A 24381-nucleotide genomic window follows, 5' to 3' on the forward strand; every position below is an offset into this window, starting at 1 on the left:
TTAATAGCTCTGTGAGAGCATCCGTCTAACGCTTGAACGACACGGGAATTGAGGATAGTACATACGGGAATGAGCGTTAGGAGAGCCACCTACTCGTGGAGGAATCGATTGGCCGTTTTTCATTCACGCGCCTTCGGCATATGGGATATATATATATCCCATATATATATATATATATATTCTAGTCCCTCATATTCGGTCTCCAATCATGCACATCTTTCCTTTCCTACCTGGACCGACACCTCAAGCATTCTACTTCTCCTGACCCACTTCCTGGTTTCCTTGAGTAACGAAGAAATTGGCATTCAAATGAGACAGAAGAAGTCAAAAGAGAGCCAATCATTTCTGATTTTTTAAAGAAGCAGTGAATGAATTCAAGGGGTAAACGGGAATAGAACGTTTGGACGCGAAAGAAAGGTTTACAAGTGGGATCGTATGTAAGAGCAGCGAAGGTAAATTTGAGCTAGAAAAGGAGGATGAACGGTAAATTCGTGGTGATTGTTCGTGGTATGGAAATTAGAGGAACAGTAAGAGATGAGACGAAAAGCGAGAGTAGAAGATTACGGGAGAAGGAGCGACACTTCGTGAAGAGGAGAAGAAAGGAGGTACTGCGGTTGAGTTCGAGGAAGAAAGTCGGTAGGAATGGGCGAGAGGGTGAGAAAGGAGAGTTGTACCCTAGGTGGTGGGCGAACATTGCGGTCCAGAGGGATGAAGGAGAGCCGCGTTGCCGCTGAGGGGTTGGTGATGCTGGCGGATGAGACACGTCGGGGTATGGAAGGGTATATACGTGTGGGAGGGATGACTAGGTAGCGGGGGGTGAGGGTGGCTGTCGAGGATAGTGGGTCGGTCGGTTGGTTTGCGTGGAGGGACTGCGCGGCAGTCGAGGCTGCGAGGTTCAGTGTTGGGGAGCGCGGCATCGCGATGCGTCGGATTTCCGTCGCTGCCGCACTCGTGCACGGCTTTCTTTATCTTTCGAACTTTTTTCTAGTTCGCGAAGAAACTCTTGGATAGCCAATATTTTATTTTCGTTTTGCATCTCTCGATTTTTGTTTACTTCCGTCTTCCAATCGCGCTCTGTCTCTCAGCCTCGCTTTTTGCTCACGTTTCTCCCGTTCGACAGTCACCTCCGCGTGCTCTTACGCGTGATTCTGTTTGTGTACCTCTTCTTCGCGTCTCATACGTCGCAACTCGTGGTCCATTTCTTCTGTGCTCGTTCTCATTCTTATTCGCCGATCTGGAGCGCGCTCTTCGTGGCGCGCGACGTGACGCATCCTGACGCGCCAGCGACAGCGTGCGTCAAGCTTCGCGAGTGACAGTGCGTGACGACGCGGCAGTGGATAAAGGCAGATCATGGCACCGGACAGGGCCATGCGACTACGAGATCCGTGAGTACGAGCGCGCTAACGGCGGCTCGTAACGGCAATGGATCATCCGTATGCGGGTGGTTGGATACCTCAAGGTCACGGTGGCGGTGGCGGAGTGCTTGGCGGAGGAAGCGGTGCGGCGACGGTGCCGCGATGCTGGGAGAGGCCGTGTAGATCGACCGATCCTTCACCGATGCGTCCGTTCGACCACGGTATGCGTTCGACAGAAGCGATGAGATCGATGGAATCGATGAGATCGATCGATTCCATCATACGTCAACCACCATCTGATCCGATACGTATGGAACATCATCATTCTATGCGACCGATGGAGGGAATGAGCAGGTCAATGGAACAAATTCGTACGGAGCAACCGCGTTCGGTCGTAGATCATCCCATCGCTCAATCTTCGATGTCACCGAGCAGTATAGGGAGCGGCGTGGATCGTGGCCGTATGATGCGCGCCATAGAGCATCCCTGTCGGCTAAAAGATCACTCCAGTTACATTCACGATCATCACTTTGGAAGGCCTCACGAGCACGGCTGTCGATCGACTGAGCACATATCACGGCTGCTGGAGCATCGACAGCACGAAGCGCAGCATCCAGGCAGACCGTCGGTCGAACATTCAGCCGTACGACCGCCTATGAACTATTCTTGCAGATCTCTCGATCACGCTCCCGGGCGACCCATGCCGATGGACTGCGTGATTTTTGGGCCGCATACCCATCCACCGCCCAGACTACCCGCGGAAAGCCCGTTTCGCATCAACTGTCCCGTACACAGTCCCTTCCGGTTCAGATTCCCAAACGGCGCCGGCACCGAGTACCATTCGCATTCACAGGTAAAGCACACTCGCATATCCGCAACATGTCGGCTATTGTCCAAGTGAGATGAGAGTGATACTATTGTTCGTTTCTTCTCGCTATGCTACAGGATTGTGCAATTTATTCCGCATATTTAAATGGACCGATAGACGTAGATGTTATAATCCACAGGATCTCCACGTGCGGCCTCATAATGAATAAGAACGATAGGTCGAATAACAACGTTGAAAAAATAAGTACACTCTATATCCAAGTAGTTGCTTTCCATAATTTCTAACTGTTACCTGATAATTGCTCTGTATATAATTTTTATATAAAATATATATAAATCTATGTGGAACATTTACTAAATTTTTTACACTAATTGTTTATGTACGTGATTTATTACATGAGAAAATAATTTTAATTGTTATAATGATCGTTATGAAACTTGAAAATAAAATTAAGAAAATATTGTAAATTTATTTTCTAACAGAATAGCAGTATTTTCGTTCTAATTGATATTAAATGATATAAATTTTAGCCAAATTGACTTTTTCTCACAACGTCATTAATACACAATTAGGTTTGATTAGATTTAAATTATTCTATAATATACAGGTAGTAATCAATAATTAATTTCGAGATTGTGTTTCTCAAATTGTATTTCGAGTGAGAATTATTATAAAAGAGTTCAAATTATCTAACTTTTTTTTATAAATGAATGACTCAAGATCATATTTAAAAAAATATAAATTAAACAGTTATATAATTTTTGTTATTATTTTGCTATCGGAATTGCATTTAATCGCGATATTAGACCTTAAAATCATCTCGTCACAGAGTTTCAGGCAAATCTACTTACTGTTCATTGTCAACCTAAGTCCGCAGAGTGTTCTAGTAAACATTAGTCCTTCCGTGCTAAAGCTTAATGCAAGGATTTAGGTATGCTTAATACGAAAAGCGGATGTTCTAATTCCTTGAATAACTAAGCTGTATAACTTTCCGTAATCAAATAGTTCACCTTTCTAGTAACATAATTTCAGAATGAAAGATTTTCTTCGAATTAAGCGCGCGTTTAAATGAATTCTCAAATTTTGCGAAATTTTCACGGTTGGTTAATTCAGCCAACCGTTGAATTTTTCTTTTTGTGCATATAAATGATAACGAGAATGCGAGAACTCAAATTTATACTACCTACATTTTATACTGATATCGTAATATACTAGGATGGCTATCACGTGTGAACCTAATTTCATTATACATGACAACTGGAAATTCTCCCGCATTATCACGCTAGCTTTCTCGCTGAAATTTTACGTAAGAGTGTACTAATGTACTACAAGTTTATTCAGTGGCGCGTTTATTTCGTAAGAAAAATGCGTCGCGCTCGTTTTAGCCATATCGTAGAGTCCGATCCACAATCGCATCTAGATTGAGCTTGTGCTCGGAATGTATCGCACGTACACGTAAAAATAACGAAAAATGCACACAACTGCATTCGTTTGGCAAACCAATGCACTCGATACTCAGGGAAAATTAATGTCGCCAATATATGACATGTACGATGTGTATGCCTGAATATTTTTGGAAATTGTGCGAAATAAAAGACTCGTAATTCCTGTCGGGCATTGAATTCTTCGGGGTACCTTTTGAAATTTATAGGCTAATTTAAAGAGCCTCAAATGAGAAAAAAGGTAAAATACTGATCTCATTGTTCTTAACAATGAGAGAGGAATATTGCATTGGAAAATAAATAGAAAGAGCTCAAAATGTATTTAACTGCCGTTTTTTACTTATGCTTAATTTTATTTCCATTTATTTGATTTTATTTCTATTTATTTTTTTGTAAAAGCGACTAGTACAGAAGCTCGCAAATTTCTTGCATTTTTTGCAAATACCATATAAATATGATATTCGTTATATTTTTTACAAGGTAAAAATCTAGTTATATACTAGATAGGAAAAAATTTATATAATATTTAGATTCCTATTGTAGTTAGAGCTTTTCATCAAAATTTGGAATGTTATATCGAGGCTTAATGAATGGGTCGGACGTCATTATCTATTCGATAGTAATACGGATGGTAATATAGGATCGATGGCATTGTGTGTTACGCATGCAAGATAGATAATAACAGGTGTAACTCCATATCTCTGAGCTATTCCTTTGACGAATTTGTAAATGAGATTACTATGTAACTGCGGTAGTCGCATCTGCAGATCGCAGCTGCGAATACGACCGCAACATGGTTAGTTAGACCAGTCATAGAATATAGATTCCGAACTACGTTCCATACCATTGCGGCGTTAGGAACAGTCTAGAACACGCCGTGTAAGCTTACTTCATTGAACATCGTATCGGTCCGTGTTTTATTTGGGTATTTCGATAAAGTCATACATTGACATAGTTATTGTAAACGTCTTTAATCTTATCATAATATAAAGTTTTTAATATAATTTTTAATATTCATATCTTGACTTCGATTTGTGCGGTTATTCTTCTGACATATTATATACTTATTACTATTTTTTAATCATAAACTTGACATCAATCGATTACTTTTTTAATTCTTTCCGTTGTCTGCTACGTTTACTTTTAATCTTCGACTGTCTCTTACTTTGATGTATAACTCGTGTCCATTAACGGATTGAGCACTGGATTTCCTACTCAGTCATACAACTGCTAGTGACATTTTCTGCAAAATTTTATTTGGCTTGAATCTCCCTCAAATACCATTGCTGGACTTAAGTTATGATGACCTACATATTTGTATGTACTTATCGGTATGTCTGACCAATTCTGAAGTGCATTGAGAATAGCTTAAAAGTGAGTTGAAACGTAAGCTTTTTCAACGCTTTTGTGAGATTTTTACTTAATATTAGTGCTTCAACATCTGCGCGCGATTCTTATTTGTCCTTGTTCTCTCTTGATATATTTTTAATATGAATCACGAGCATCGTATAATGCGTATGCTGTATGTATATGTGCAGCATTGTTCTAAAATAGGTCCCCATTCTTTGTAAATGTCCTCTTAATCAGTTTATAGAATGTATATTTTTTTTTATATAAGGTTGTCAAAATGCTAATAATTCTTAAATTACGGATGATTAAAAATTGATAGGTTTTTTTTGTGAAAAATGATTTATGCTTTGACAATATTATGTCGAAAAAGAATTGTTAAGGATTTTAATTATGAATGAAAATCAATTTCTTGGTTATTTTATATCTGTATTTTTAATAACCTCTACAAAAAATGAATAACTATGTTATCTAATTATTATATTATATATCCATCGTAAAATATTAATTATTTTGCAGAATGACACTTCTGTTGATTTTGTAATTTCTATCAGTGGTTCCCGCAATTACGTGGCGTTACTGTATTTAATTAAAAAATAATTCTTCATTATTCGCGCGCTTGAAACAATTAAGCGGTAACCTTATTTCGGTTTTCTCGTACTATTTTCTACAAAAGCAATGTTTACATTTTACATTGAAATATTGTTATTGCTACAGATCTTCTAATTCACGATTTTGTTATTTAAAACGTATATAATTCTGGATTTTTAATGTTAATATTCCATTCAGAAATACCCTTTATTTACGTTACACTTTGTCTTTATGTACGCAAATTGCGACATAACGTTAGACAAATTCTCCATCACCATGCTTTAACTAAATGAAACGCGTCAAGAATTCTCAACACATAGAATGGTGTGAAAATTTCTCAAGCTCCAACGTGGAGATAAGTAAGAACCGGGGGATTCTTTAGTCTCGCGGATTGTACGAGCAATGTTACGTTGTCTAACCGTAATCGCGAGAAACCCAATTTATCAAGCCTTCGTCCGCCCATCTAGCATGCTCTGCACCACGTCTCTCATCGTTTTTCTTTATACCACTTCTCACGTGTACTCAAGCCGATCCAACGGAGACACTGCCAACTGTCGTCGCCCTGTCTGAGACTTTTACAATGTCGCGTGGTTTACGTGCCTCTCGTACCAAAAACGGCGATCTCAGAGGTCGACTTTACTTTTTCCTATTTGGCATGACGGTTATTATCGCTCTGTATCTCTTTCGTTTATCCCTTTCTTCATGATATTCAACATGATAGTGAGGAAATTACGTCGAAACATGCGTGGAATTATTGTCGCAAAGCAATCCTCACATTTTTACGGATAACATGGGGCACCGATCTAAAGCCGCAATCATTTCAAACGTATATCTCTACAGTAAAATATGATAACATTTTTCGTTTCGATTTCGCTGATACGACGTGCGATTGTCACAGTGTTTGGCATCTATCATTTTACATCTAGATTAACGCACACTGTTATGGTAAATAATATCGTTAGACAGAACGCGTTGCATAAAACAGTTTTTAATCTCTAGTGCCAACATTTCTCTCTTTCTCTCTCTCTCTCTTTCTCTACTCAAACGTTGTTATGTTTCAACAGCGTTTTCAAATCCGATTTACTTGCGCATTTAGGATAAAGTTTAGTTCATACTGCAAATGGTTTATATTTCTCATATTTTCAATTACGACAGTACGTGCTTCATGTTATGACACAAGGACATCTTTTTCATTTACCATAATTGTAATATTATCTCAAAATGGCAAATTGAGTGAGTAGAGATTTTGAAATATATGAAATATTTTACAATTTTCAAAGGACGAGTCGTATTTCATAACGCATCATCACTGCGGAAAGGGTTGGATTATGGCAAACTATGCAGACCAGATTTCGGTGATGGGAAAGAAAGAGAGATACGAGAAATAAAAAAGAAAATAAAAGTCGCTAAAGCGATCCATCAGAGGACTGTTGCTTGATTTACGAACATGCTACACCTCGCAACAATTTATTTCATTTATCTTACTCATATGTTTTCTTTATGACTGACTGTTCTACATTTTTGCATGTATAATTCTTCCAAAAACAAGAAGAAAGAGAAACATATATTTTATTTATATGAAACATTATGAGACAAGACACATAATTATTTTAAAATATAATATGTATATATAATATATGTATATATATACATATTATATTTTTATTTAAAATATTTTATACTTTAAATAGACAAGATTCATTAATGAACAGAAAATCTTTATACAGTATCCTTATTTATTCGGTGGATGTAATTTATTCTTGCGATCCATTGACTATATTTTTTTTTATGTACATACATCTGATTAGATGATTGACTTTCAGCTACGTAAGTGTTTGTTGCTACTCTTGGACACGCTTTGTATCATAGAGAAATTTTAAAATATTATTGCCCACTGAAATACTCTTGCATTATATTCCTAGTATATCTGGAATTAATTTAAATATATATCGTATAGCTTCACTTCTGAAAGTTCACCGGATTTGCGGATGCAAGATGACGCTCTCGGCAAAGCATGAAACGGAAATCTTTTCGCGGATTCACCTGCGAATTTTCAGTTTCGCGTGCACGGCTGGAAATATCAACTTTTAGACATTACTCGTCGATGCCTTGATAATGCTCCCCGTTTCCGGAACTTTTCTCTTCTTACCGCGCTCATACGATAAGAAAGCGCGAATGTACGTCCGTATATTCAATTCTGCGGCAGAAACTTTTCACGCGTTGAAATTCTGAATGTTCGCTTCGAAGACTCGAGACGCATGGTGTATCGGAGAACAGTTTGTCTGGAAATTTTACTTGATGTATGTCACAAATTTGTATTTCTTGCGATTATCGACAAACAATTTTTATCCATGATACATTTTTATATGTGATTTCACAAATTTATATTAGATATGATAATGAAAAATGGGAGATGCAAATTAAAATGGAATATGATATTTTGTGCACCTTAAAAGTCTATAAATGATTATTTAACAAATATTTTTTTAGTTATTCGGTATAAAATTGTATTTCATTCAAATTTGCGTATAAAGTGTCTGCAGTGTATGCAGTATGTTTATCTTACGTTTTCTCCTACGTTGCAGTATTCTCGTGCATACCTATGGGACGACAAGGTGCTTCTTTGTTCACACATAAGTAAATGTCACGAAAATATTATTTTCTGATATATAAAGCAGAGCTTTCATCTAATGGCAATGCATTTAAAAAAAATTTGATATTTTTTATTCGTTAAAATTATGCTACTTATAATTTGAAGATTAAAATAGGAAATTTCTCCCTTTCTCTCTTGTTTTTTCAAATATATAATATGCGGTTACATATATATATATATATATTGTGTGTGTGTGTGTGTGTGTGTGTGTGTGTGTGTGTGTGTGTGTGTGTGTGTGTGTATGTGTGTGTGTGTATCCAACTAGAAATTTATCCAGGGATTTTAGCAGGTCCTAATCAGGTTGACTTTATTTCGTTATCAGGTTCTGATTAGGTAAGTTCATCGGGATCTAAACAGTCATGTAACGCAGCACAGTAGTCGGGTCCTTATCCGGATAGCCTCATCAAGTCCTGATGAGGACCTGACAAGGATCTTATCAGGACTTGATAATGAAATAAGATCAATCTGGCTAGGACTTGCTAAAATCACTGAATCAATTTCTAAGTCGGGAATTGTTCAAATGCTATCAATTTAGCATTAACATTCCAAAAGAAGTAAAAAACATATAGTATTTCAGAGGTCCAGAAAGCATACTCGGAAGGAACTTTATAATCTCTAGGAGATTATCCAAATCGACTTGCATACGCCTTCTTATAGAACTTGTGGACGTTTTCTTCTTACGAGTAACGCGTCCATCTCGTGGCGTGGCTGCGTATTATAGAAACGAGGTCAACCATACTCAAACCTGATGAGAACCTTCTTAGATGTATCTTATTCAGGATTATCTTAGGTTAATCAAACCAGGTCTTTATAACATATAAGATTAACCCGACTAGAATTTTAGTAGAATATACAGGGTGTTTCCAAATTAAATGGCAAAACTTCGGGAGCGTGTAGAGGAGTAAAAAACTAAGAAAAAAAGTCCTATAGACATATGCTCCTTTTTGCTTTGTTTCGCAGGAAATCACGAAAAAAGAAAAAAATATATTTAATTTATTATTTTAATTATTTTATTTATAAACTTTTTAATGAAGATTTTGTTCGAAATGTGCACCTCTTGCAGCAATACAAGCATTGCATCTGTCAAACACGGCTCTTGTAGCAGCCAGGCACTGTTCTTGCGATATTCTGTTCGCTGCAGCTACGATACGATTTCTCAAATGTTGCTCTGATTGAATAGGCGAAGAATAAACTTCTTGCTTCAGAGTACCCCATGCATAGAAATCTAATGGCGTTAAGTCGGGCGAACGAGTTGCCCAATGTACTGCTCCTCCACGTCCAATCCATCGTTGTGGGAATTTTCTATCTAACCAGGTTCTAGCGACTCTGCTGTAATGAGCAGGGCATCCATCTAATTGAAACCACATTTCAGTACGTTGTTGTAATGGGATGTTTTCTAAATAGTCAGAAAATTCATTCTCCAAGAAATTTAGAAAACGGTCCCCATTTAATCTTGCAGGTAAAAAAAACGGTCCCACTAAAACGTCGTTCCAAATTCCAAGCCAGACATTAACAGAAAACTCTTGCTGAAATTTGTATTCTCTAACAGACCTGGGATTTTGATGAGCCCATAATTCCTTTGATTAATTATTCCACCTCTGGTAAATGTTGCCTCATCTGACCACATTATTTTAGATGGAAATAAAATATCATTGTGGCATGTCTGAAGGTACCAGTTACAAAAGTTCAATCTGTTCCAATGATCTTGAGGTAATAAATTTTGCACTTTTTGAATGTGGTAGGGATAGCGATTATCTCCTTTTACAGTTCGCCAAATTGTTTGTGGTGACACTCCCAATACAGCCGACGCATTCCGAACGCTGGTCTCAGGATGATTGTCAAAATGTTGTAAAATACGATTCCCTGCCTGCAAATCTCTTCGTAACGCTGCTTGAAATCGGTTGTTTTCTTGTCGAATTGAAAATGTTCCAGTCTCTCGCAATCTATTAAATGTCAACATAAACACTCTTCGGTTTGGCACTCTTCTGTTTGGAAATCGTCGTGCATATTCTCGCACCGCCTTTAAAGCATTACCGTTGCAGAAACCGTATACAAAAACCATATCAGCATATTCACTATTAGAATACGTACGCGGCATATTGCAAAAGACAAAATTCATCTACTGTTAAAGGCTTTCAAAGAGCGACTGACAAATTCATAACAGAAAGTGGAAAATGTAATCAAATATGTCGGTGCTAGATATGGCAAGAAATGTAAACATTTTTTTTCGATTTCTCTGAAACGGAGCAAAAACGAGCATATGTCTATAGGACTTTTTTTCTTAGTTTTTTACTCCTCTACACGCTCCCGAAGTTTTGCCATTTAATTTGGAAACACCCTGTATATTGAATATGGTTTTTAAGGTGTATACATACATATACATAGATATATATATATGTATATATACACACACACGTTTCATGGAATCGCATGATCTTTCAAAAGAGCAAGATCTCTCTTGTAAACCTTTTGCTGAAAATTCGTGTTCGATTTCGTACATGACTGCATAACTTCTGACAGTTATGCGTAGAAACGCGGGTAAAATCTGTGGTCTGACTATTTGAAATATGCTCGTTCTGTTCTTGAGCAAGTTCCTACATCGGAACTGTCGAAAGTCATCACTCTCCACATTCTTCAGCCGGAATAAAAACTGAAATATTTTTGCTATACACAATTGTAGAACTTAATTTATAAATTTCTTATTTATGGTAGAAATTAAATTCCTATATGCATTTTGAACACCTATAAGAAAATATTTAATCCAAATAATAGACAATTTGAATTAATTTGTTATTTAAATTTGATCTTAGGTCTTAGGATCTTTAATCGAAATGTTTATTTAAAATTTTGAAATTTTAAAATGTGTTCTTTGATATTTTGTTGAAAATATATGAAAGTGATTATCATCACAGAAATGATAGTATCCATAACATGTTCAATATTACGCTTGTCGGATTACGACCATTATACATATGGTATCCAGGAATTAATCCTGCTGTGAAATCTGTAGTAGGAATTGGTTTTTAATATGTGCCACTGAAACTACGATTCTGGCTTGTAGCTGCTTAATCTCTTGTTTTCTGAATGAAAGATTATTTTATATATGTATATAAAGATTATATATATAAGCTTATATATATAAAGATTATATATATATATGTATATACATATATGTGTGTGTGTGTGTGTAACATTTTACATATTTTAATATTACGAATAGCAAGTTCCACATGTATAATGTTATTTGTAAAAGTACTGCAAACATTTATATCTACTATCGCAAATGCATTTAACTTGCTAATGTCATAACGAGAAAAAGTTACTTCCGCGCCAGTTTATTTCAACTAATTACTTGACTAACATACGTTAAATAATCTTTTCGGGCATGCCCCGCCTACGCGTGTTAGATTGCAATCTCATTCATTATGTAAACGTATACTGCGGCGTGAAGGAACAGAATGGATAAACGTGTAAGGTCAATGAGATTCTTTTCCCTCTCTGTCTCACTTTCTCGTTATAATACCAAGTAGTGCATTCATTTTCACAACCGGGAGTACCGAAGGTAGCAATTAAGTACTTGCCTTCGTCCATCGTAGTTCTCCCTCAGGGACTAATTATTGTCTAAACGGACTAACTGTTTCCGTACACACTGGACTATGTCCAGTGAACAATAGAATATCCTTCGAAGTTCAATACAGTTCGGAGGTAAACAAGATTCCTACCGGAAGATTGTTTATGTCGTAGTACAGATGAAATTTTAAATGGTTATTCAGCTGTCGTCTCCTTTTCTATTTGTTATTGTTTACACATGAGTGATTGATTTTCAGATAGATGCATTCATGTTCGTATCCGCTATTTTCCGAAAAGTATTCCAGCTATTTTTAGCAGAATTATATTTTTCATAATCTTCTATTCGCACTCACACAGCGCATTTTTTCAATGAATTTTTTTAGAATAATAGACAAATGCATTTATAAATAATGTATGTTTGTCTAAATATATCTTTACATACGTTTCTATAAATATATGTGTGTTATTTAGGCATATTTTTTATTAAAAATATTGGTAGACAATACAAGTTTCCATTTAGGTCTTCGTATACATTGTGGCTCCTAAAATAGACACGAGAATTCAGTTTTACAAAAAATTTATTTAAGAGGTGTTGAAAAGCAGGAAGTTTTGTCATTCTTAGACCCGGTAGCGGCATCAAATAATGCATGTTTAAAAAATTAGGTCAAAGATATGTATTGGAAAAGTAAAGGTCAGAAGAAGAAATCAATGTTTAAATTCAGTCTGAGAAAACTATGCGATTCAGGGCTGCTTTATTGTAACTTTACTGTCATTACGATGTGGGTGTAATGACTTATATTCAAACACAAAGTATTCTTACAAGAGTATTCTATTTTTCAGACAAATAAAAATGTACACGGAAAGAACAGTTTTGTTGGAGTACTTCAAAATTTAACTATAGATACAGACTTGAAAATAATTTTATTGGACTACCAAAATAATTTAAGCATCCTACCTAATTATTTTAATGATCCAACAAAATTATTTTTCAGATTTATATCTAACTAAATTTTTAGATCTCCTTCAGCAAAATCATTCTTTCCGTGTAGAAGTGTAACAATAATGTGCACGCGGAAATAACAATTTTGCTGAATTATCTAAAAATTTCGGTAGATGCAAATCCAAAAATAATATTATTGGATTATCAAAATAATTATGTAAGAAACTTAAACATATGATGAGCAATGCTACAAGAAATTTTAACATTCTAGCAGTCAGTTTGAGCATTCTACATAATTATTTAGACAGTCCAACAAAATTTATTTTCAGATCTGTATCTAGCTTTTAGATATTAGTAAAGCTGTTCTTTCCGTATGCAATAATTTCGGAATCATCTTTGCAAATCGTGGGGGTTAAGCATCGCTATTATTTCTACAATGTGGCGCAAGTTGCGACACTCGATGCAACGAGCGCACAATTATGGTGATTTCCTTCGTTGCTTCTCCTATTTCCTTCTCTGTCATGATCACCTCTCGAGAATGCACAATTTGGTTAATGCGTTTGCCGCACCAGCGGACTCGTTTGTCAGGAATCTCGTATTTCCATAATCGATATATATATTTTAAATTGCGAACCTTATGCCGCGCATTTTATCTCGACAATGAAAAACTACATTGTTATTGTCGTGGAAATCAATTTAATGACGTCGCAAAAGATATGAACGTCACGATCGATAGTTTCGTAAGTCAAAGCATTAGGGATGTAAATGAGGCTTCTTAGGAACTTTTGTTTTATAGTCCTCTTTCCATTTTCTTCGCTGTAAAGAACTGTTTTTACATCAGTCTCACTTTTACTTTGGTCTATTTACTTTCAAGTCGAGAAAGATTTAGTAAAGAACTTTTTTAAAACTTATATCTATATATACGACGTACAGGTATTAAAGTCGATTTGCAAGTACAGGTACCTGTACTAAAGTCAATTTGCAAGTAGCTTTAAAGGTCTTAGACGTGTAGGATAGATAATATAATAAAATATCTGTTCGTAGCTCTTGTTGCAATCGTATTGCAAAACACTCAATGCATACAGAAGGGAGTATCGAATAGACATAACCGTCGATGCGTCACGGCCCACGCTATATTCGTCGATTTATGTGACATTTCGACGGAAATCATAAATTTACGTGCGTCATATAGATCATCAACAAAAAATGGATCGCATTGCATTAAAACATTATTACCATTACGACATGGTGGAAGCGCGAAAATTTATATATTTCACTCACATCTTGCTATGTGTGCGAGCGACTACAGCGCGCGTTTTCTATTCCCGACAATGGAAAAACAACCTTCACGTTTATAACGCAGTAATATTGTGAAACCACACGATGACGCATTCCATAGGCCTTATAATGCCGACAACTCGCGTACATGTGCCTACAATAATGAGCGTGTTCATCTTAATCGCGGCTGTACAAAGCGACGTTGTTCCATTCAAAGACTTGACGGCATCTTGGAAATTCAGATAAAGTGTCCCATTATCGTCGTATTAAAAATCAACTCGCGGAAAACAAGTGTACGTAAACACGTTCGTATCAATTTTATAGAAATTGTTATCCTTTTCTTTTATGATGAGTTTAAAAGAAAATGACATAATATGAATGATGTGATATCATATAAAACTCTAGATGTACCAGCGCAACCATTTATCCGAGTTGAATATCAATCACTTTTTTATTAGCTATTTCGACCGCTATTTTTGACCTGATGGTCTATCATCTAATAAGTAAGTAAGTAATAAATAAATAAGCTTGGTAAATAAATAAGTTTAGCAAGTCTTTAATATGGTTTTTAGGTCAAACATGGCGAACTTTTGCGCTACTTTAAAGGTACATCTAGAGCTCTAGTATCATAGACTAGTTATCGCGTTGAGAGAGAGATTGGAAAGGTTGACACCGGCAACGCCCGCAACCATTTCAATTCTCAGACGGATATCTCGGCGGCGCGGGCGACGCGACGCGACACTGCGCTGCGCTTTTCATTTCCCTTGGAAGATTTATGACGTGAACTAGATGCATAAATCCTCCGCCCTATGCGAATTCGCCGTTTGTCCGAGGCCGGCCGCGTCTTTAGCATTTTAAATAGCGTGGTCGGGACAATTTGACTGCGGCAGACGATAGCAAATCGAATACGATGACAGAGTTTGTTCATTATTCAAAACACGGGAGCCTGTTGGGTTACCAGTCTGTCTGGTCGGTTTCAATGGAATACATTAGCATCATACAGAACGAAAGAAGATCTCTTCGGAACACTCGGCTCCACTTTGCGCAAGTGTCGTACTTTTGCTATAATCCCTCTTCTGTTTCTCCTTTCTGTTCTTTCAGCTGTTCTTCAACCGCCATGTACACGTCTATTATAAACCGCTACGTAAAAAGCCCGCAACGTAAAGACTGTGGAGAACTTTCCACCTTTTCATCATTGACTACCACATTCACTTTATAACTTCTACTATGATACCTACGGTGCCTCATTACTTTTTGGTAAATATTTAACGTTGAGCTGAATAGGGTGTCTGGATACTTACTTCCGCACTAACGTGACACGAAGCATCGCAATGAATATGCTAAGATCGCAAGATTTTCTATTCAATTGAGGTCTACGTTGAACCTTAAATTAATACTCTTTAATTTATTATATGAAACGTTACGTCTGATTTAATTTAATAACTTTACATGTAATATCGACATGATATACGAGTATGACAAGCTCGTAAAAATATATATGTACGGAAAATTTTATCTTTTCCTTCATGTTAGGAATATATAAAACTCTGTATTATAAAACTCGCGTTAAACGAAAAAGTTGAAGTTTTCTTGAGATAAAATTAAAAATGCTATTTTGTGTTAGAATCTTTACTTTTTTTTACCAAGTACTGAATGAATTGTTTATTTGGCTTCTTTTGCATTAACAATGGAATATTGATGTGAAAGAATCTGTTATTTAAACGCTTATTGACGTGTCGATTTACTTGATCTATCGAACAGATTATATGTGACAATTTAGCCCCTAGGTTTTTATGAATATTAGATCCTTTAATCTTTCACTAAATGATTAATCGATATTAGGGATAGTCATTACTACCCTGGGAGGTCATTAATGATATGGATGCTGCGAACGTTAACCGATATTGAATATGGCTTAATCGATAGGAACGGATGATTTGGCTAGTCGCTGACGCATCATTGCATCGATGTTTGTGACATCTTATGCGTATTATGTTATTTTGGAAAATGGATTTGTATGTATTTAAAAACAAATGAATTTTCTGAAGGAACAATAATTAATGCGATTGGAATTTTTAATTTACTCTGATAATATCTATCAAATTTGTTAAATTGTTTCACACATTGAAAAAAAGATTGGCTGCTGCAGCAAATTAGATGGTAAAATATGGCATAGCATTTTTAATTTGCTGCAGCAGCTAATCTTTTTTTTCAGTGCACACATATATATAATGACAATAAAAATGAACAATTTTTCAATGATATTTGAGTTTTATGTGCGATCGGCTTTGTGTATTCAGATTCTCGAAAAGTATAAAGGACAGTTATCTCTAAAACTCTGTAGTATCAAAATCGTATTCAGATTCTCACGTGTCGTGTACATGAAGATCATGCATGCGTGCAAATGCGCATGTGTATCGTTCATTTCGATTAAACGGCTAAACCGATTATAGTGATCTGTACATAGAAAAGTATACATATATGACCTAGTTGGATGGCATTTGAAAAATGGGGATGTGCAACATGAAAAAACTACAAACAATATTTTAAATGAATTAAAATTAATAGCCGTTTAATTGTTTAATAAGTATAAGTACATATAGGACGGATTTTAAGAATTTGGAACGCCGAAGGGATGTGTCCGTTGGAGCGAACTACATAGCAAGATGAGAGAAGTTAATTGGGGAAGAGTTACTCATAAGATGGAAATAAGATAATGATGACGACTCTTCCTTTTAAGAAGAGTGTCAGCTTCGTTCGCTCATTTTCGCTCACACTTAACTTCCAAAATAGGTTTATTTTTGGAAGATGAAACAATTAGACTTTATTTCTTTTTTAGTTTTGTGTTATATAGATTACAAAATAAAAAGCTAAAAACTATTACTGCTATGAACCGTAATATATTATTATGTAAAGCACAACATTTCAGCTTGAATATTATATTTAATTTTAAAGTTATTGGTTTGTCTGTTTTTATATACATAAATATAAAATTACAAAAGAATATACAATCGAGAATATACAATAATTTAAAGAATATATTATAATTTAAATCTAATCCCTCTCTCTCTCTCTCTCTCTCTCTCTCTTTCTCTTTAAATATAATTTTCAAATTTTATTAAAATATTAAAGTGAGTTAATTTGTTGTTTATGTTAAGAATTATCATTTGTGTATGGTAAATAGCTTAATTATCATAGTGTATTTTTAATCAGTTCTGTTTCGCAATTGTCGATAAATCGTAGCTGAAGATAAATTATTCGGTAGAAATTTCAAGCAAATTCGTCGTACACAATCGTTCTCTATTCTAATTAAAATATTCAGAACAAACGCGGGCATGGCGAGATTCTAGAAGATAAGTAAAGCACAAGACTAGGTACATCAGAATTTCTTTGTGTATAATCAGTCGTAGTGTATAATCAGTCACAGAATATGATGGTTGTCCTTGCAAGAGTATTTGTTGTGCTTTGAAGGTGCAATACTCCGACGAGGTACAATGTAATTAAACTGCGAGCAGCACAGGTGTGCTATCGTGTGCATATTTCAGAAACGACGTATGTGCTTGCCTCTGGGCACGGCAAAGTGCGTGCACCGCGTGTATAATTCATGCTACCGAAATCCTATGTCGGGTAAGTATGTAAATCGATCGATAACGGCAACGCGTGTTGTTCCCGTTAATTGCTTAAAACGATGGGGTCGTGACGAAGATTTCGTAGTACCTATAATGATTACTTCTATAGGCAGCGCATCGATGCAAACTGTTGACGTCGAAATTGACAGAAAATCGTTAACGACGTATACGTACCTATGTACATACGTATGGCGCATTTGAAATGGGTTGCCGCTCAATGACGAACCTCGCGTTCCTCGAAATTAATAAAGTTCGACATTGAGCTCGTTGCTCAGTATTAACCTAGATATGACGAGCTGCGTTGCATTTCACCGGCGCGTGATGCCGGATTTTGGAACAGTCAGCAGTCTGACGTAGAATAGTTGGAATAAGACGAGCAGCACAGCTATTGCGATTAAATTTTCCAACTAACAAAGTAAGATTACAATCTAGAATATTCGGAAGTAAAATAAGCTAAAGGTAAATTGCAGGTCTTTATCTTTACAGTGAAAAATAAAGACGAGAAAATTGTGTGTTACACAACCATATATTATTAATGTTTTATTCAATTTTTATAAGAAGTTTTGAGATTAGCAAAGTCAAAGCAGTAAAGAATTCGAGATTATTCTTATTAGGAACTTGTTCATATTCGATGCATACTATGATGAATTCTAAAGCAGCTATTTTCCATTTGCTGAAGTTGGCGCACAAACTAAATTTATTTCCAAGATGAGATAATTCTACAACTACGAATTTCAGTGCTGGATAAGTTTAAGAAACATTTATCACTAAAATTTCTATCTTTAGAAATGCCGCAACCTTGAGGTAATTATCTGAGAAGAATGAAATCTCTCGAACATAGAAATGGAAAATAGAGGAAAGTTCTTTCCCCAAAGTTTTTTTACAACTTCAAATTAAAAAAGGATTTTCTTGCATTTGGCGTTGTACAACGTAAAATATCCGCTTGAGATATTACTTAAACAATAATGCATAACGCTTTGTCGCCCGAATTGTCACTTCCTTTCCATCCATCAACAATTTCACTTGCACCTGCTTCGTATTCTCTTCACATTTATTTACCTTTGATTTTCGCACGCGAACAAGTTATAAAGTCACAGTCAAATAACGATGTTGACATTTTCGGTCAGTGCCCTAGTTTATTAACTTGTTTTGCCTTTGCTGAATCTTTCGCTTGCAGTAATTGTTCATACTCTAGAGTTATATGTGCTTTAACAATTTTGCTCGAACCAAAAGTCTCAATAGGATTTTACTCACAAAAAACAATAGAAAATAAATGAAAGCAAAATTGCGACTATCTAATATTTTTAATAAATCAAAAATTTCCAGTTCTATTAGATTTTTGTTCTGTTTTTATGCACAAACCAACAAACATTTTTTGGTAGTATTAACTTTAAGAAAGAAATTGTGTGTGTGTGTTTTTTTATTGCTGGTAGATTTAATAATTTATATTTTCCAATTATGAGATAAACTTATATACCATAAAATGAAACGTTTCGGCTTACAAGTTCCTAAACTAGGGCAATATTGCGCTTGATTTTTTCATGTTACATGTTTTGATAAGTCTTATATTTCTATATTTCATTTATATTTCTTTATGGTTTTTAAAATTACCGAACATTTTAAAGTTTCATGTAAAATATGAGTCTAAAATATTTGTTACTCTTTATGAAAAGTTTTTCTTGTGCAAATTGTATAAATATATAAATCATCGAGTGCGAATTCTATAGGGAATGTATATCTAGCTGAAATATTAATCTGGAACCAAATTATTGCGCTCTAGCGGAGCATTAATGTTGCCGAGATCGTCTTGACAGGTAGGCGCAAAGCATAACGTTGCCGAATTATGCACAAAGCCATCTGGTCTCGGAAATTTGCGCGATTATTGGAGGGTTTATACTGCCGTCATCTTATCTGCACTGCATGCTGGCATATGTATTCATGGACAGAGCACGTTAAGATACGCAGGCTGACTGTAAATGGTTAGTGGAATCGTATATATCGCAATGCATTACGGTGCATCGCATTCGTTCGCTCATTATGGCGCGCATAATGAAGCTGAAAATTCGATGTAAATTGTCATTAGATTATACGGAAAGAACGATTTTGCTAAAGTATCTACAAATTTAACTAAATACAGATCTGAAAATAATTTTATTGGACTATTAAAATAATTACGAAGGCAACTCAAGTATGATGAACAATACTGCAAAAAGTTTTAACTAGATACAGATCTGAAAATAATTTTATTGAACTATTAAAATTATGTAGACAACTCAAGCACGATGAGCAATGCCGCAAAAAGTTTTAACTAGATACAGATTTTATTGAACTATTAAAACTATAGACAACTCAAGCATGACAAGCAATGCTGTAAAAAATTGACATTCTAAAAACCAACTTAAGCGTCTTATATACTATTTTAATACTTCAACAAAATTTTTTTAGATCTGTATCTAGACAATTTTAAATATTTCAACAAAATCCTTCTTTCTATGTACTTGTTATTCAAAATAATAAACGTAATTCGACCGTACATGTTTATTGTGTATAACAGTAAAAATTACAATGTTATACATAAATCATCTAATTATATTTTTATAAGGAGCTATAAAAATTCTGTCATAATCTTTAAAAATTAGGTTTTGTGAAATATAATATTTTTTTAGTTTAGTGAAACATATTTTGGAATCAATAAAAAAGTTTGAACCATTAATTAAGTTGAAACTTAAATTTTTTTATATCAATGTATGATTTTGGAGAATCTTCTATTATCACTCACATCGTTTTAGATATTATACGGAAGATTGTATACTTTCACGCAGGGTAAATTTGGCTGTAGAAAGTTCAAGTAACTGTTTCAAGGGCGCGATCCCTAATTAAAAGCGCTGGTGATGACGCTCGCGTTATCGCGCCGGAATTTATGCCGCTGATAAATTTTATCCGTCTGAAACTTTATAGACATAAATTTCACGTATTTAGAAATCAAGTTTTGGGGAGTTAAAATTTTATATTCTGGAGCTACAACTTTCCGTTATACAAGCATATATTAAAAAATTATCAATCTTACAATCGTGCAGTCATCCTCGTTGAATACGCTTTGAGCTTTACATATAAAATCTGTGCTTATTTCAAATATGTTGTTTCAGATGTATGTAAAACATATGAGAAGAAATTTATTAACACAAATTTTAGCTAATAATAATACAATTCTGTGCATTATTAACATCTTGTATAAGCGATAAAATAATTTTGCGATCTGTTATAAGAATTCATCGCAAGTATATATTTGACATCACATAATATTTTAATCAATTTTTTTAAATCAGTTATTAGGATTATATTTATTTATATAGTAAAATATACAACTACAATATTTAAAAATATCATCCATAGTACATAATACCATCTAAGCAAAATCTTCATTTTAAAAAGTTTTAAATTATTTGTAGGGGAGAGTTGTCGAATACGTATTGGTCGCCTAAATCGTACCTTATCAATATTTTATATTATTAGTTAATGTAGGCAATATTTAGTAACAATAATATAAAATATTGATAAGGTACGATTTAGGCGACCGGTTGCCTAAATCGTACCTTATCAATATTTTATATTATTAGTTAATGTAGGCAATATTTAGTAACAATAATATAAAATATTGATAAGGTACGATTTAGGCGACCGGTTGCCTAAATCGTACCTTATCAATATTTTATATTATTAGTTAATGTAGGCAATATTTAGTAACAATAATATAAAATATTGATAAGGTACGATTTAGGCGACCGGTTGCCTAAATCGTACCTTATCAATATTTTATATTATTAGTTAATGTAGGCAATATTTAGTAACAATAATATAAAATATTGATAAGGTACGATTTAGGCGACCGGTTGCCTAAATCGTACCTTATCAATATTTTATATTATTAGTTAATGTAGGCAATATTTAGTAACAATAATATAAAATATTGATAAGGTACGATTTAGGCGACCGGTTGCCTAAATCGTACCTTTTGCAGCATGTTACAAAAAGATTTATAACAAATTAATTTGTTATTGGTGGAAAGTTAAACATGTAATAATAAGCGTCCAAAACCTCAAGCTACAATTTCTAATGTTCATTTGCATATAAAACAGTGCCAAATGGAAAATATAATAAAAAATAGATTAAGTGGTACGCATTCGGCAACTTTCCCCTAGTAAGTTTTGTCGTTCGTATTTTTCCCGACAGTGATAAAATCAATCCGTATTCTTGGAAAGTAATAACTGAAAATAATATAATTCAATTGTGGAATGTATTTAATTAGTGGAATGAGATTAGAGTGGTTTCGGCGAAGGTGTCATGTACCTCCTACACTTAGTTTAGTAATGTGTGGTGCAGATTGATGGCGACTGGCTCCTATGTGAATTGCAGCTTCTATGAGGTCGCGTCGTTTCGGGAATTGCGTGGGCAGCTTTCCCTTTACTTTCGTTTCGAATTTCCATGCATGGTTGAGTGCCTGATTTCTCTTCCGAGATAACAGAACCATTCCCACGTTGAAACGTCGAGAATCTATGTAGAATTTCAAAGGTCGTTCGGACATCCTGTTACACAGAACAAATATAAGTGACTGGTATATATACATATATCGTGTAGTATGCGTGTAATATAACACATTATAATTTTTCTCTATTTTAAGATATGGAATATTAAAAAATTAAATATCTACTGTTATAGGATAAAGTAATAGCATTGAGATAAACCATTACCTATATGGAAATTATCTGATTTTAGCTTGTTATATGTATTTGTTATTTTCTTCTTTATGACTGAAAAATAATCCTGATTCAACAGGCCCAATTTTTGTGATAAAATCAGAAGACATTGAAAGAAAAAAACGTTTTCTCAGCTTCAAAATTATTTTGAGCGTTTGACCAATAGATGTTAGCCAATGAATTCCACGATTTAAAAGATCAAAAAATATTATACTTCAACTTATATCCACAGGATATAAGTCTTCACAAGATTATTGCTAACTGACGATTTTACAAGGTACTACGTAACGTTTAGCCAAAAACTTCAAAGGCAATTTCTTGTGTATATTAGAGGAGATACTTCTCGCGTTTCTATTTTCGTGTGACATGGTTTTGGCACTTTGACATGTAGGAAATTGATAAAATTGCCTGAAACGTGAGGTGAGGCTCGATTTGTACGTGCTAAAAATCGGGAAACTGCTATCAGAAATTCTTACAGTCACACATTCGAAGAAGCCGGAAGGAAAGAGAAAGAAAAGATAATAGATGCTTTAATATTAATAATCACGGAATTAGTTATTACTTAGGTTAATGAAATATGCCAAAGTACGGATATAGAACGAATAACGACCTGTTATTTTTTTATTAAATTTTAATTAGTTGAAAATGATTTCAAAGATTAGCCCAGATTCAGTATCACGTTCTCAACATACTATAGCAGGGAAAGAAGTGAGTATAGTTTTCGTAAACTATTTTTCTTAAATTGTTTAAATGATTGTATTTAAAAATATACATATGTACTATATTATTTAAGAATATGGAACTTTAAGTATATATAAGAAAAGGATTTTTTAATAGGTATTCCAGAGTTATTTTCGAATTCTCCTGATCTACAATTATTAATAAATAGCAAGAATTTTCGTATTTATTTTCATAATTTAAGTCGCGTACTGTTTTGCGCATGTACAATTAAATAAACTACTATTGAGCTATTGTCTTAGGAAGTAGTATGCAACCAGCACCGAAACGAAGTCCAAGGAAGGTGCAGAGAACTGTGGAGAGTTGCGGGATGGGGTGAATGTGTTGGTATTGCGGGATTTGGTGATAGCTATATCTAAGTATGTAGTCTTTATAATCCCCTAGCTTATAGAGAAAGAGAGAAACGCAGAAGGATACCGCAATGCTGTCGTCTGCAATGGACGTGAAAGGGACGTACTCGAGTACTTTGTCGCGCGATATCGGTCGTGGTTACGACACGCGGCACAGCGATACGTAAACCACGAAATTGCTGGGATTGCGAGGCAACTTGGTCGCGAAGTCTGGAAGGCTTCGATTTTCTTTGCCTTCTATCTATCAACCGGAAAGGCGCGCGATGGCGAGTAGTGCTTCCGATAGAGACGTACGATATGCTTCTCGCTTCGGTATTGGAAAATGCAACGGGGATATTTTCCCGTCTGTTGGGCGTGGTGTGTGAGGACAGAGAAGGATTAGAGCCGACAGTCTCTCCAATACGACTAACTACCGTCAACAAATAAGTTGGATATTACTAAAATGGTTCATAAGAAATAGGCGTTGAAGAATAAACAAGCAAATTGAGAAGAATAATATTGGTTAAAATGCGAGCGATATTTACACGTACACAAAAATGCATGTAATTTTACATGAAAATTACATGTTTATGACTGGAAAATTACTTAAATATTGGAAATTTACAATTTCCAGTAAATTTCTAATCATATTTAAGTAATTTAGATAATTTTCCAGTCATAAACATGTAATTTCCATATAAAATTACATGCATTTTTTTCAGTGTATGTAAATATTGTACAATATCAATGCTTTAATTATGAGAAATGTTTACGTTGTTACATGCGGGCACAGAACATATATCACCGAGTTATTGAGAGTTTATTTCTCATGACATTTCTTTTTCGAGAGAATATCGATATAATCTTTGAATATTTATTTCCGCATATATCGAAAATATATGCACAGATATTAGCGATTTTTAACA

The 24381-nt window shown here is 34.9% G+C and overlaps 1 protein-coding gene across 7 annotated transcripts in view; it reads left to right on the forward strand.

Moving 5' to 3' along the window:
- The window catches only part of LOC108724685 (peripheral plasma membrane protein CASK), a 159018-nt gene that overhangs the window by 44432 nt on the left and 90205 nt on the right, over nucleotides 1–24381 (forward strand). The window contains exon 1 of one of the 7 annotated variants that reach the window (XM_018451210.1): nucleotides 1531–2208. The exons of the other annotated variants lie outside the window; for them this stretch is intronic. Coding sequence (XP_018306712.1) covers nucleotides 1558–2208 — 651 coding nt within the window. The 5' untranslated portion in view covers nucleotides 1531–1557. Of the gene's footprint in view, nucleotides 1–1530; nucleotides 2209–24381 lie in introns of those variants that run through there. 7 annotated transcript variants of the gene reach the window in all.

Source organism: Mycetomoellerius zeteki, unplaced genomic scaffold (genome assembly GCF_001594055.1).
Source record: "Mycetomoellerius zeteki isolate Tzet28-1 unplaced genomic scaffold, Tzet1.0 scaffold31, whole genome shotgun sequence".
Classification (NCBI taxonomy): Eukaryota; Metazoa; Arthropoda; class Insecta; order Hymenoptera; family Formicidae; genus Mycetomoellerius; species Mycetomoellerius zeteki.